Raw genomic sequence first — 14,497 nt, 5'->3', positions numbered from 1 at the left:
CTCATGAGAGGTATTATAGTGAGCACGGCATTTTTTTATAATCTCTGTGAAAAACACTCTTCCCCCCGAAGTCAACAAAATATGAGGACGCGCTGCTCTGCAAGGTATTTACAAAGACAGAGAAAGTCCACATACGATTGTATCCCTGCCTTTCATACAGAGGCTCACCACATGACTTTGTTCTTGGAAAAAGAGGCTTTCTAAAAAAATCAATTAACAGAGATTAAAAACAATACACCGATGTTCTTTACAGAAAATGTCCTTAATATCTATATTGAAAGAAATGAAGCTTAAACTGAAACATACTTGCTTGCCATATGTGCCTCTCCATCCAGAGCTTGCAAAAAGTCAATCAAAATTCAGCTTCATTATTCCCTAGTAATACAACGTCCAAATAAAATCAGGATCCCTCTTCTTGAATATCAAAGTCAAACATTTAGCGACATTATACATAGCTTATCTATCATTAACAACATTAACAAAAAAATACCAACTGTTGCCTACTCATAACCACCTATCTTTGCTGGCCGGAAGACAAAGACACGCAGGCTTTAGTTAAGCAGAAAGTACGTCTACTTTGCCAGCTTTGATCGTTGAACGTGGCTGAAAGCGGCACAGCGATAATACTCGTAAGAGAGTCTCGGTACCTCCTGGGTTTATATTACCTGAAATGTGACCGTGTGCTCCCCAGATGAGACAGGCAGCAACATCGGTCACCTGGATGTGGCGGTTAAGCCACAACAGGGGAGAAGGAGTAGGAATTAGAAACCCATAACAAACAAAGCAACAACTACTACTTCGTAACTACCTCTACCGGAAGCTGCCGTTGCTCGCTCGCACTGGTTACAGAGGGATGCCCCGACGTTTTAGGGCTGCGTACACTATACGCTCAACGTTTTGCATAAGGCTGCCATCCTCTTTTCAAGACACAACACACATGAGAAAACACTGTTAATATTTGGAAATACAGTCTACAGGGGAGGGAAATAAATCGGTTAATCCACAGTACTTAAACTGGTATTAATGTATTCATATACTATGTCATTGCCGCTTCCTAATTGCACAGCTTTATTTGATTTTTTCAAAAGGACCTGACAGCTCATCTGCTGCTTTGCTCTGAAATCAGGGATTTATTTTGCTGGCAGCAGAATTATCTAGTAGAATGCCCCTAGAGTCTGATTGCTACTAGATCACAAGGATCTTCCTCATACCGAAATTACGTAGTACTAAAATCCAGCCAAACAAATAAAAAGCCCCAACTGCAAAGTGCAGAAGCAGAGAGCAGAATGCTCTATGCGATTTACTATACATGTCAATTCTATACGTGTCGGGATACTGTTCTAATTCAACCACCGAGCTCCAGATTCTCTGAGAACAAGTGGTGAGGAAAGCCCAAGAAATAGATAAATAGGGGTTAAATTCTCAAGACAACGCTAGCAGAGAACTATCTTTAAAATCCCTGATATTCAATTATTTCACACGCTAATTCTGTATGGTAAAAGGACCTGAGAACGAAGACAAATGATTACGAATGGTTGGGGATATGCCATCTAGCTTCAGATTGCCCGGTCAGTCAACGGAGAGGGGCAGGACGGTACCACACGCGCTGGAGCATCCTGGCAGGAGTCACCTCTCTCCACACATTACCTACAAACCGCTTCCTAAGTCACGGCTCCTAACCGAAGTCTGGGAGTTGTTTAACGTTAGACTGTGCAAATGCACATTTCAGTTTTCCTGAAACTGAAAACATTAGTCTATATACTAACATTAGATTTATGAATACAAAGAGAATATTCAAAATGAACAAGAAACTCTGGAAAAACATAAACTAGTGGTTTTCCACCAAAGCATGAAAAGCATTTTGAGGGATTTACTAAATGCTACCGCTGAATATAATCTTATGTGGCTTATAATGTGGAGTCAAGATTAAGTAAATCACTGTCTTGCCTGACAAGGAAAACATCTATTTTAGAACGCTTTAAAAATTTGGTTGGTGTGTCATTGTGATGACATATTCATTTTCCCTTAGGCCTTCATACTAAAATGCAATTTTATAGACGGTATCATAAATTCTAAGGACCGTGTATTTAAGGACAGTGACATTTGCTTGAATGTTTTTAATAATATAGTAAGACCAAAATAATACATGTGATAAAAAAGGAAAAAAAAGTCTAAGCAGTACAGAGCAGATGCATTTACTCTATGTGCTATTGTAACAACAGCAGATTTAACTATTTGTGAAACATTTACTATTATCTGCCGCTCTTAGAAATATCACTAGTTCAAGCTACTATTTTGATTAAATTATTGGGAGCCCTTTTTTCAAAGCATGTTCTGGGATCTTGTTCAAAGAGAGATGTGCTTGCAAACTCCATTTGAATTCACTCAAAAAAACCCGGAATGGAGTGTCGAGGTCACATTGTATATACAATTATTAACACACTCAAAAAAAAAAAAGGAAAAAAGGGGATGAAGAACAGAATTTTTGTATTATAAGGGCATTTGTTCTCAGATACAATGTGCTTATTTCCCTCCATGAAATTATAAAAGAATCTTCCTTACTCAGAGACCGGCCCACCAGCAGCATCGGTTCCCAGAAGACTGTTATATGCACAAATTTTCCTTTCAAATTGCTGTTCTGGAGAGGCCGATTCAAACAGGAAGATTAAAAAACTGAAGCGTGACCAGCCTCAGTAAGACAGATCTGTATTTTAAAAGTAATATGAGATTTTGGACCTTTCCTGTTTTCAAGGCAGAGTTTGAAATACCTTAAACAGCAGGATCATCAAGGTCACTTCACTCTGACCAGAAGAGAAGCGTTCAAAATTGCATGCCATTTTTAACAAATTAGTGACGAAATTAAACCTTTACCATATCTGCTTCAGCTTATGGATGAGAAACAAAAAGGAGAACCTAAATCTCCAGATCTTCAAAATCTTCAAATTCGAAGTACTTGAGCGCTTTTTGCATCTTGACTAGGAATATTCAAGATGGAACAACTGAATTTATTATTATACTAACGTTTGTTCTTAAAATGATGTAAAAAGGAAAACTATGACGGTGATGGATGAGGACACTTGTAAAAAATCTCTCTCTAATGAGGGTTTGGAGAAAAAAACCTCGAACTTGTATGTGGGCTGGTTATAAAAATAAAGGATCAGCCTTGAAAAGTTAAATACTGGAAAGGGAAAAGATCCTGGCTTTACTTGGGACAATTTGTTTGCCGGTACAATAAGGATTAGTTGTTTGCATAATAAGGATTTTTGGTAAAAGCATTTAAAATCAAAACTGCCAGTGCACAGAAAAGGGTCAGGCTGCCTTTTCTTCAGATTCGGTAACACCTCCTACATCTGACTACAAAGGCTTGCTTATTATATTTTAAATATATATTTTTAGTGTATATTTAAATATAAATAATACGTACATAAAGTAAAACTTAAGCATGATCTGAAGTTTTAGCAGAAATCAACAGTACTATTTTAAAAGGTGTTGTTTTTATTCTGCTAAGCCGTACGGACATGTTTCTTTCCAAGAAATCTCACATGTGAGCGCTGACGTCTCAGTGTCACCGCACTGCTGTGTGGCAGAGAGCACGGCAGAACCTAACACTTATGGCGCCCTTGGGTTATGCCACCACCTACTACGGAACTAAAGGCACCTGCGCCCCACTGAAGGGCCAACTGCCTGGAACCTTCTGTGCCACATTCCTACATAAAGACCAGACACTATATAAAGACATGAATCGTGGCTGGTAGAAAGCATCTCCCATTTTCTTCTCAGCTTTTACTGCTTGGCAGCAGAAAATAACGGCTGCGAGAAAAATTTGGCCCTCCGTAATCATTCTGAAATTAACAGTAAATCTATTCTCTCAAAAGGACTGTGTAACTACAAAGTATATATACATATACTACAAAGTATGACTATTATTCAACGTGTTCATGGATAGCAGAGGCTGGCCCTTATGGGTCTCGTATTCTCACAAGAGCTGTAGACTTCGGTAACCTTCGCTGCAGAAGATCCTGAGAGTGGCTGATCTTCAGGCCATCTGGATGAGAAATGTTCAATACACAGACGGAAAACAAAAACACCCATCAAGAAGCTTGCAACTGCGAAGGAAAAGAGGGTTCCCTCCGTGCTGATTTTTTCTCTTCTGTTCCAAAGGGAATTACTGCAGTCTTTCTTTTTATGTAGCTTCAGCAGAAAAGAATGAGTGCGGGTAGATTCACAGAGCTATGGCAACGCCTGAATGCACATCCCAGGCAATCACTCTCCTTTGACAGAAAATGACTGTAGAGATGCCCGTGCACAAGAACAACACGGATTTCTGTTCTTTCCAGAATTATGCTGAACAAGAGAAATCTCCAGATTGCTGGAGTACTTTCATTTCTCTCTGATTTAGCTACACTGGGTTTCCGTTAATCTACTTTTCCAGTTTCGTTGACACGGAGCAATGAGGGCTAGCCTCTTCTGAAACTACAGGTCCGACTCTATTGGTAAATGCTTTTCATGTTTTTAAAATGAACAAATTAAAATATTACTTGATTTTGATTGAGAGACCACAGAAAAGCATGTGTGCAGGCAGGACTCATTTAGTGTTGTCTGTGTCCTCATTTCAGCTTCGATAAATAGGAAGTCCAACACAAAACTGATCATGCATAAAATATTCTGGTAGAAAATAAATATAAAGCCACTTTATATATTCTTTACTCTTTGGTACCATAGAAACAGAACTCCTTTGCAATTCTACATTTTTATCAATAGGTGGCAATGGTAATAAAAACCACCTGGTTTTCTATCCAGTTATTATATGTAGTTACAGCTAATAGTTTTACATCATTTTCTACTTCACCCTTTCCATCATGGAAAAAACATGCTAATGACACTCGCACTGGGTTTCAGAGTAGTAGCATCTTCTTATATGCCTATTTTTCAAATCTATGTTCTTAGGTCCTTCGCAACCGACAGCAGAGCCGTCAGTTAAAATGAAAAGACTCCCACACCGACCCTCGGTAACCTCACTAACTCAGTAACTCACAGTGCTGGGCTGCGTCCTGCAATACTGGAAACGCAGGCACATTCCATGCTCTTTCTGTGACAAATTTGCACACCTATTTGCAACACAGACCTGGTTTCATAAGAAAGAGAAAACAATTATTTATTTTTGTCCAGCCTGGAGAAAAGGAGGCTGAGGGGAGACCTTGTCACTCTCTGCAACTCCCTGAAAGGAGGGTGTAGAGAGGTGGGGGTCGGTCTCTTCTCCCAAGGAACAGGCGACAGGAGAAGAGGAAACGGCCTCAAGTTGAACCGGGGAGGTTTGGACTGGATATTAGGGAAAATTTTTACACTGAAAGGGTTATTAAGCGTTGGAACAGGCTGCCCAGGGAAGTGGTTGAGGCACCATCCCTGGAAGTATTTAAAAGCCAGGTAGACGTAATGCTTAGAGATGTGGTTTGGTGATGGTTTTTGTCAGAGTTAGGTTGATGGTTGGACTCGAAGGTCTGAAAGGTCCCTTCCAACCAAGGCAATTCTATGATTCTATGATATTTTTCTACTGTGAGGGTGGTCAAACTCTGGAAGAGGTTTCCCAGAGAGGGTGCAGCCTCTCCATCTGCGGAGACATTCAAGACCTGCACTAGCTCAAGATTCTGCTCAAGATCTAGTCCACTAGGATTGGACTAGATGATCTCAAGAGGTCAATTCCAACCTCAACCATTCATGTGTATAACTAGTCTGCACAAAAACAGGCACAAAAGAATTAAGGAAAATTTGTACTTAATTTCAGAATTTTTAAGCAGCCTTGTCTTAAACAAAAATGGACTATTTCTCCTCATCTACTTCAAACTCTATGTTTCAAATGACTATGAGACTAAAGACTGTGCTGTGTGTTATTTAATCCTTCATTCTTACGACTAGGTGTCCAGACCTTTTTACTAAGCATTGCTATGTACTTTTTCAATGAGCTTTGAAATTCCAGGTTCTGCTTGTTCTATGAAGAAAAGTTAAGAGATCTTGACAATTTTCATCACATTTTTTTTCAGTGTTCTTTAATAAATTTTTGCCCTAAAAAGATTATGTCAGTTCTGTTATCTTTAATTAAACATCCCAAGGGTCTAATTTTCATGCTTTCTGGGAACAGCGATAGCCTCTTTCAACATAAAGGGCTTTTCGGGTCCTATATTGTACCGTAGCTTTTGAGCTAAAATGCATCTATAGGGAAGTACATATATGAAGGTTCATGCAGTCTCTCAACTCTCTCAAAATCATGAGAAACATTTTTCATTTTTTAGAGCCTGCCTCACTCCATGATGACTTTCGTTTGCTTGCTTCCGTCCCCATCTCTTGCCCAGAACTGTCCGGGTGAACAGCATCTTTAAAAAATCTATTTCAAACAAAATCATAATGATGAAACCTTCACCGTTCCACAAAAGACTGGAAATAAAAAGAAGCGTGTACATAACATATACAAATCCTATGCTGTTTTTACCCAGATGCCCATATACTCACTACTTCTAAGTAAAGGTTCAAATGAAGAACGTGAAATGCGTTCACCCACCATGCAGTAACAAAAAATACAAGACTGTTATGCTAAATTCTATTAACAGGTAGCGTGAAATGTACTGTCTTTCACATGAGCGTTGGAAGAGATATTTCAGTCTTAACTTGCCTCATTTTTAATAGCTAGATTACTACCTAAATTCAGATATCCCAGATTGACTGGCTTCATCTTCATAATTGAAAGGAATAGTGATCTTACATGAATCTCATGGAATTTCAAGACTAGGGTGATTCTACAATTTTTAGATCATGTTGAAAAGAATAAAAAAATAAAATTCCAACATCTTTTATTCTCCCTCACATCGTAATATGCATAGTTTGAAGAAACTTAACATTTCAATGTAAACTTGATATAGGAGACATGGTCATAGAGAACACTAAGACAAGGCAATTTTGAGCATAAATGTGTTTAAATCTAAAAAAACCCCTGCATTCAGCACTACTGTCCCTTTCTCTCCTGCAAATAAATTGAACTCTACATACACAGTAATAAATATGATGCTACTACACTTATATATTAAATACTTATCTCGTTCTTCCACATTTTCTATAGAAATTTGCATTCATTTAAGTAAAAAAAAAAAATCACAATCTCAATTGAAAGAGGCAGGAGGGATTTTAAAAACGAATTACATGGGGTTTTGCCGATAATCAAACACATTCTGACAGTGAACTGGTATTAGCAGGTACAGATGGTGAAACAGCAGCACTCGAGTTCTCTGGAGCAACAGTCTGGAGACTCATTGATTTTAGGATTTTCTGCCTATATTAAAGGGTTGAGTCGTGCCTACTTGCAATAAGCCTTAGTGTAGATTTGCATATCAAGTCTGTAATAACTGATGTTTTTCTACAAAAATCAAATTTAAAAAAATTACAAAGAAAATAAAAGAGACCGCAGATTTTGTAGTAAGAGTTGGTTTTGTTCCTTTTTTCCCCTTATGGGCAGGTCTAACTCAGGTTTCCATTTTATAACAATGTTCTAGTTTCTCTCTGCCAGTTTTTAAACTCTTGTAGTGATCTGTAATAAACAACATTCTGGCACAGCTTTATTTTCAGTCGAATCCCTCTAGGGAAGAGAGTGATTTTACACGAAATGTGTATCCCATCCTGCTGCTTTCTCTAATCCACTCAGACCAAATGGGGATGAGGGATACTTACTTCACACAAATTAAAATGAGAAGTTTTTGCCAAATTTGAACTTCGATGTAGGTATTTGAAAATGTTACCCATAACCCTATTTTACTCTCCCAAGTCTGGCTAATAAAACTTCAAACTTCTTCCATTTACCACTTATCCAGTTTCTGCCTCCAAATCCATTTTGCTTAAAACAGATTATTATCAACGTTATAATAAAACCTAAAAATTGAACTAGATACTGGGTACTTTGTTGAAAGCCTTCTGGTGGAAAAAGTAGGACTGACAAGTTGGATTTATGACCTCCAATTTAAAGAGGACAAGAATAATACATATATGTTTTTGTCTCTGAATAGCTGTAGCTGGCTGAAAGATACTTTCATGGAAAATGGGGTGTACGGATCCAAAGAAGCCTCCCCCACTCTCGAAAAAACCCTGAACGCATGCAACCATACATAAGGGAAGGGAAAAAATATTCAAAGCAAATTCTTAAGAACGCTTCATACTAAAAAAAAAAATCTAGCGGACAGTTTCTAAAGTTTACAGAAACAAAAGCAAAAATCCACTGATGTGCTTCAGAATACAAATACGCTGCTCTCATCTTTCATAGCATTATGCATTTATAGCTATCATGGAAATCTTTTACAAGCTTTGCTATTAAAAGGCTTTGAAGACCCTGTCTTTATTTTAGTTAGACAGTACGGGACCCAAGGAATTTTGCATGTTTGACACTAAACATGATTACAGGGGAAACGGAAGCAACATCCGCCTCTCTCTTTTACAACTACTACAAAAAAACGCCCGAGCTTGTTGACACAGTATTAGAGTTGGTTATATGTCATACCTGCTCCAAGCCAACAGCAGCCAGCTCAGGAAGTTGTGAAGAATGTTTTCACACAAACTGGAGTGAGAAGGATACTTTCCTATTGACCGTACAAAATCTATTATTATCAACGGAGGTATTCGGTGTCAGAGGAAAGAGATTAGAGATTTCCCAATTATCTGGCACATTCTTGTTCTTTCAGGATTCTATTCACTGAATCTTACTGCATTTTAAATCATATTTTAAATATAAGAAAAACAGGCTGGTTCTTGTTATGTGTGGTAGGTACCTAATTTTCCCTGAGATAAGGGTGCCTGGTTTCTGGCACAATAAAACATAAGACTTCTCTAAAGTAATTCATCTTTCAACGTCAGTAACCACTGGGAACTAGAGAAAACTATTCAAAAACGCATCTGAATGTCCAACGATTTACAAATTACCTACTCTCATTTTTAAATCTGTGTGGTTTATTTCCAGTCTGTAGTTGTCAAACTTCATCTTTTAGTCGTAGAACTTTTTTATTCAATTTATATGCTCTGATAAAATCACATCTCTGGTAATCTAGACAAAATGACCGCTCTGTATCATTTGTGATAGGACAGGCTGCTCAAACCTGGCGACTGCGTGGAACCTTTATACATGAGATAGATCTTTCTTGTATTTCCTTTTTCTTAACATAACATATTCTGATTTATGATGATATAGAATTGTGTCTACCAAAAACACTTCACTGATAATGGTTATTTCCATTAAGTCAAACTCCAAACCTCACACAGAGCCCGGACAGTCAATTAATAAAGGATCAAGTTCTTAGGGAGAGGCGGCATTAAGTGTTCTTTACACTCAGTCATTCAATTATATCCTATAGGTGCAACTGCATCTTTCCCTCCTCCTCTCTTCTCAAACGATGATATTCCCACATTAAATTCCTGCCAACCTAAAACAGGAAGTGAGGAACTCAGACACTGCTTTAAAAAAACTTCACAAAACAAGTAAAATACAACAATTTTACCTGCAACAACTGGAGATTTTCTGTCATCCAACAGCTGAATAGCAGTACTGGCTGTCACTACATTGCTTTTGTTTGCTGTTTCTGCAGGGTGTATTAAGAAAAAAAAAACAAAATAAAACCAAAAACAAATTAAATAACATATTGCAGAATGAGGAAATTGAGCTTTTACCCCCTGTTTTGAAGTAACACTCCATGTGGATTTAGTGCTCAGAAAAATAAGCTAATAAGACAGCCAATGCCATGTTCTACGTATGCACAGAACATACCGGCACTGGCATTTCAAAATTCCCCAACATCCAACAAGAAGCTTAAAACACTGAAATTAGTAGCCATTTTTTGCCTTCTCTGTTAAAAGTGGGAACCAAAGTGACAACCGGTAGGGCTTCTCATTAATGCGGACGCTTGCTCTGTTGGACTTGTCTTGCTTGAAACACTAGGCTGTAAGTTCAGCCTGTGCAAATATTAAATGAAAACTGTTACACCACATCTCGGGGCTTTACTTGGAGCTCTATAAAAGATGCACCTGGTCAAAGAACCAGTAAATTAGCTGCAATTTTCAATGCACATTTTAGATTAACATTTGTGATTCGCTACAGAGCCCACTCAGTACTGACATGGAATCCTTTCAGCGTCATACGTGGCTCAGCACTTAAAGAATAACAAAAGAACAGACCTGTACTGAACGGGATTGAATAAACAAAGCTCCCAGGTATTTGCTCAGCAGCTCTTCTGTACCAGAGTGGAAAGTGGTCAGCATTAAAAATGTTCTCCTTATCTTCAGCTGTCAGGAAATCTCTTGAGAAAGAAGAGAGAAAGAAAACACTTGTTGTTTGTTGCATGGCACACAATAGTTTCTAGCTTTGAAAGGCAAGAAAAAACAAAACACAGTCTTCTGGGAAAGAACATGGTTTTGGACAATTTTTCTAACACCATTTGTTCGACAAAAGATTAACTTTAGCCTCTAATATTTATTTGTGACGCACTTGCAATTGCATTTGTTGTGAAGGATGGAAAAAGTACCAAAAAAATAGTGCCTCTAAGTACCATGAAAAACATTCACACTGATGTGTACAAATAAAAACGCTTTGTCTAAAGAGCCTTTTTCTCTCAGCACAACGCAAGCTCTGTGAACCGTGCAAAGTGGACAAGACACCAGAGATCTGGTAGTTTGCTGCCACTGGTATTCATTCTTAAGTAATGAAAAAAATTAATTTAACAGCCTACTTCCCAACTAATATGTAAGGGGCGGTAGCGGGCTGCTACGTACTTCATTCTTCAGTAGTCCCCGGCAATGTCGACAGAGGAAAGTTCGTGTCAGTGAAAAGAGCGCGCGCGGTCTCCACACTATTGATCCGGTACGCTGGCTGACCACGACTGTGCTACCGATCTCACCCGCCAGGCTACTCACGCTACAACAATATTTTGTGGTCATACAAGCACCATATAATTTTATACTCAACAAACTTAGTTTATGGTAAACATCAAGTGCAGATTTTCTTTTACATGCATAATGCACGTAGATTTGCCTGACAGTATCAAATTGCTGCCCGAAAAAAAGTCATTAACTATGGGACCTTATTTTATAGCTCTCCATTTTAAGAAATCTGTACCTCCGCTAGATTACATCTTCTCCAAGCAAGATAGGAAACTTCTGAGTGATGACGTGTCCTAATAACTCTTTCACCCAGTCCACTTCTGTCACTTGGCTTTATTTCAACACCAAAATTTTCCACAATGATGCAAAATCCCTGAAAAAGCCTACAGATTTTTGGTTTTAGATGGGATAGTAAAAGAAAAACCATCATCTGCTGATGTAGCATATTCATAATTCTGCTCTGGAGAATAAAGATGCGAGGCTAACCCCAAGGAAGTGGGTGGAAAGTGAATGTATGTACTACAGGTGTAAAATAGCTCATTGCTCCAAATGTTCTAGCTGAAGGAAGAATCGAAGGGATCCCATAAAATCCTAATTCATTCTATTTATTTTAGTGTGCCAGTGGAAAACCCTGGAAGAAACAGTAGGTGGGCTTCCTAAAAATGAATATATTTTTTTTCTTCTTTTCTCACACGGTTGCCAAACGTAGCTTTGTTACTTACTGATTAGTAAGCTGCTCCGGACCCACAAACAGGTTGATACGAGATAGTCCAGTCCGTGTTCCGAGGAAGGCAACTTCCACTCCCTTGTCAGAGTTTCTGAAATAGAGCAGAACACAAGCAAAGATAACGTTTCCAGACAGTAAACAGATAAAGCTATATTACTGGTCACAGAAAGTACAAGCGTTCACATTTTTGAGAAAGATTATTTTAAGTATAGCTCCCTTAATTTTTTATCTTTTTTTTAAATGCTGTTTTTTAAGTTAAAGTCGTGTGGATTTTGGAAAACATGCAGCGTAGAAATGCTATTTAGACCAAGAGTCACTAAAAGTTAACGACAGTAAATTTTGTAGGATTTGTGGTGAGGGATTATATGGAAGCCATAGAATAAAGAGGTGTGGCATAGTTATATACCATCTATTTAATAACCACTGGCACCCAGTGATTCAAGATGGGCAGGAATTCCAGATCTCGCCCCCCGTCCATTCAACACTTCTGCAGTACATCTGTGCTGCAAGTCACAGGCGGGACTGTTGCTCAAGGAAGCACAAGCTAAGCTCAATTTAAAACAGCTAGCTCCAACGTAGCTGCCCTTAGGATAGGCCTAAGCCTCCAGACCGTAGGAAGAAAACGTGGCGGGCAGCTCAGGCCGAACTCTGTTGCTGCACTGGTATCAGCGCCAAGCCAGCTACTCCAAAACTAGTGCTCGTATGGCTACAAGAACTTCAGTCCTAGCACAAAACCAGGGGCCATAGCCTTAGCCCTCTTACTGTCTCATACTTCATCCTTCAATAAATGGCCCGTCTCCTTAGCGTAAGTCAGCATATGAAAGGGGATCAAAAGTTTCCCGCTAGTATCTCTCCACAGGTGTTTACTGGATGTTCGTGTTTACTGGATCTGTTATTTAATTGTGGAGGAGGATTCCAAGAAACCTTATCCCTCTATATAAATTCTTCAATGTCTACAGTATATCAGCATGCAACAATTTCTTATCTTCTAAGAGAAGACTGGATAATCCTTACTTCGATGAATCAGATCTTATTCACATTGATTTTACTCATTCAGTATGAGTATGTGCTTCACAGCAATATATTTTTTCATTCAACTTTTTTTAAATGGTTCAAATTTAACAAAATCTAATCAGGATGATCTCCAGAACTGCCCTTCAACCACAGTATTTCATGCGAACTGCTAATCTTAACACCTGTTTTCATTAATATATAGAACAATGTGTTTCTTCACGCCTTAGTATATCATAACATAAATTAATTAAGTAAAACATATAAACTCTAAAAAGGACCAGCTAATCTCCTGATTATCAATCTGTAACAGGAACCTAGATCCCAGTTAGTTCAGGAAAACAAACAAAACACACACACACACCCCCCAAATTATTAAATAAATTTATTTTACCAGTACAGATTTTTCTATATATGATTTGTTCTGAGACAAATTACCAATTCCATCAACAATGTTTGTAAATTTTGCATTAAATTTCTCAAGTACTCTAAACCGTTTGTTAGAAATACTCAGAACGGTAAGGTGTCGTCAGTATGCAATTTCATTAGTATACAAATTAATTTATTGAGAAAATTGGGTAACCCTAAAACTACTCATCATAATGTACACTGCAACATAAACACTTCACACTGAACTCAGAATTGGTGTTATGTGGGACCAAATGGTTAATAAAATATTTTCATGCATATCAGGATTTGTTAGGTATTCCACCAGTTCACCAACATAACTATTAAAAGTTCACCCATGACGGACACATAACGACTGACACATAACAACTGACACAAAGTTGCTCACTCTGATTTATTTAATGCCAGACTGGTCCAATAAGCTTCAATTGGTGCACTCACGACTGCATCAAACAGAACTTCCTGGATCAATTCTTTATCACCTATTAAAATACATTAAAATCGGTAAACATATGTTCAGAGATTATTTTTTTTTGTTAGATGACTATACGATAATTTTTTTGACACTGTACTATATTTTATCTGTGATATGCATTCAACTTTTCGCACTATTAAGCATTTACTACGTAATATTACATGGTATTTTACCACAATGCAGTTTTTTGTATAGCATTTCATTGCACTACTAACAATTGTAGATTAAAAAACAAGAACGTGATTCTCCACTTCATGGAACGCATTCACATACATACTATCTAATGCTCGCATTTGCATATGACGTAAGGTTAAAACAGTTCCGTTTACTAACAGTCACAAGCGTTCCACAGTTCTGCAAACAGACATATGCAGCTATCCATCTGAACTTTTTTTATTCTGCTTTGCAGTTCAGAAATGTTAATTGCATACATATTCTCCCTAAAATACTCATGAAATATCTGGCATATTCTTTAGAGGCATGATCCAAGGATTGATTCAGACCAATCCCGTTCAACTTATAAAACCAGACGGAGCGATACTATCGCATAGTATAGCCACACCATCTGAACAGAAACTTGAGTGCTTGGCTCAGGCGTATTGTTCACCGTAAAAGTCAGAAATTTGTATTGTCGGTATCATCATCGATACCCTGGAAAAAGCTCAAAACCAAATGAAATTCCAAAATGACATCAGCCAAGCAATCCAATCTCAATTTATCACTGGTTAAACTACTACGTTCTGTAGAAGGTTGAGTACGACAGTGTTTAGCTGGGGGAAAGCCTACTCATGCACATGTAACAAAATACTTGCATTGGAGCAATGGCTCTTTTCCTGTGAGGTAGCGTTTAATTGCCTCTAACTGAGTCATTTGACGGTGCTCAGGATGTAAGTCAGTGTTGCAATAGGACCTGTGAACATGTTGTCAAAGCATTAAAACGTTAATATGTATAAGCATGATCTCTCTTTGTCTTTGAA

At 38.1% G+C, this 14,497-nt stretch overlaps 1 protein-coding gene across 10 annotated transcripts in view; it reads right to left on the bottom strand.

The window, feature by feature from the left end:
• The window catches only part of CACNA2D3 (calcium voltage-gated channel auxiliary subunit alpha2delta 3), a 551,700-nt gene that overhangs the window by 81,409 nt on the left and 455,794 nt on the right, over positions 1 to 14,497 (bottom strand). For all 10 annotated transcript variants that reach the window (XR_012589415.1, XR_012589414.1, XM_074603368.1 and 7 more), the window contains 5 exons: positions 14,333 to 14,430; positions 13,434 to 13,527; positions 11,622 to 11,717; positions 10,198 to 10,319; positions 9,525 to 9,605 (listed from right to left, as the gene is read on the bottom strand). Coding sequence is in view for 8 of the 10 variants with exons in the window: in XM_074603368.1 (XP_074459469.1) it covers positions 9,525 to 9,605; positions 10,198 to 10,319; positions 11,622 to 11,717; positions 13,434 to 13,527; positions 14,333 to 14,430 (491 nt within the window). In the remaining 2 variants the exon portion in view is untranslated. The remainder of the gene's footprint in view (positions 1 to 9,524; positions 9,606 to 10,197; positions 10,320 to 11,621; positions 11,718 to 13,433; positions 13,528 to 14,332; positions 14,431 to 14,497) is intronic.

Source organism: Larus michahellis, chromosome 10 (genome assembly GCF_964199755.1).
Source record: "Larus michahellis chromosome 10, bLarMic1.1, whole genome shotgun sequence".
In the NCBI taxonomy this organism is placed as follows: Eukaryota; Metazoa; Chordata; class Aves; order Charadriiformes; family Laridae; genus Larus; species Larus michahellis.
This window is presented reverse-complemented; position numbering and strand designations above follow the sequence as displayed.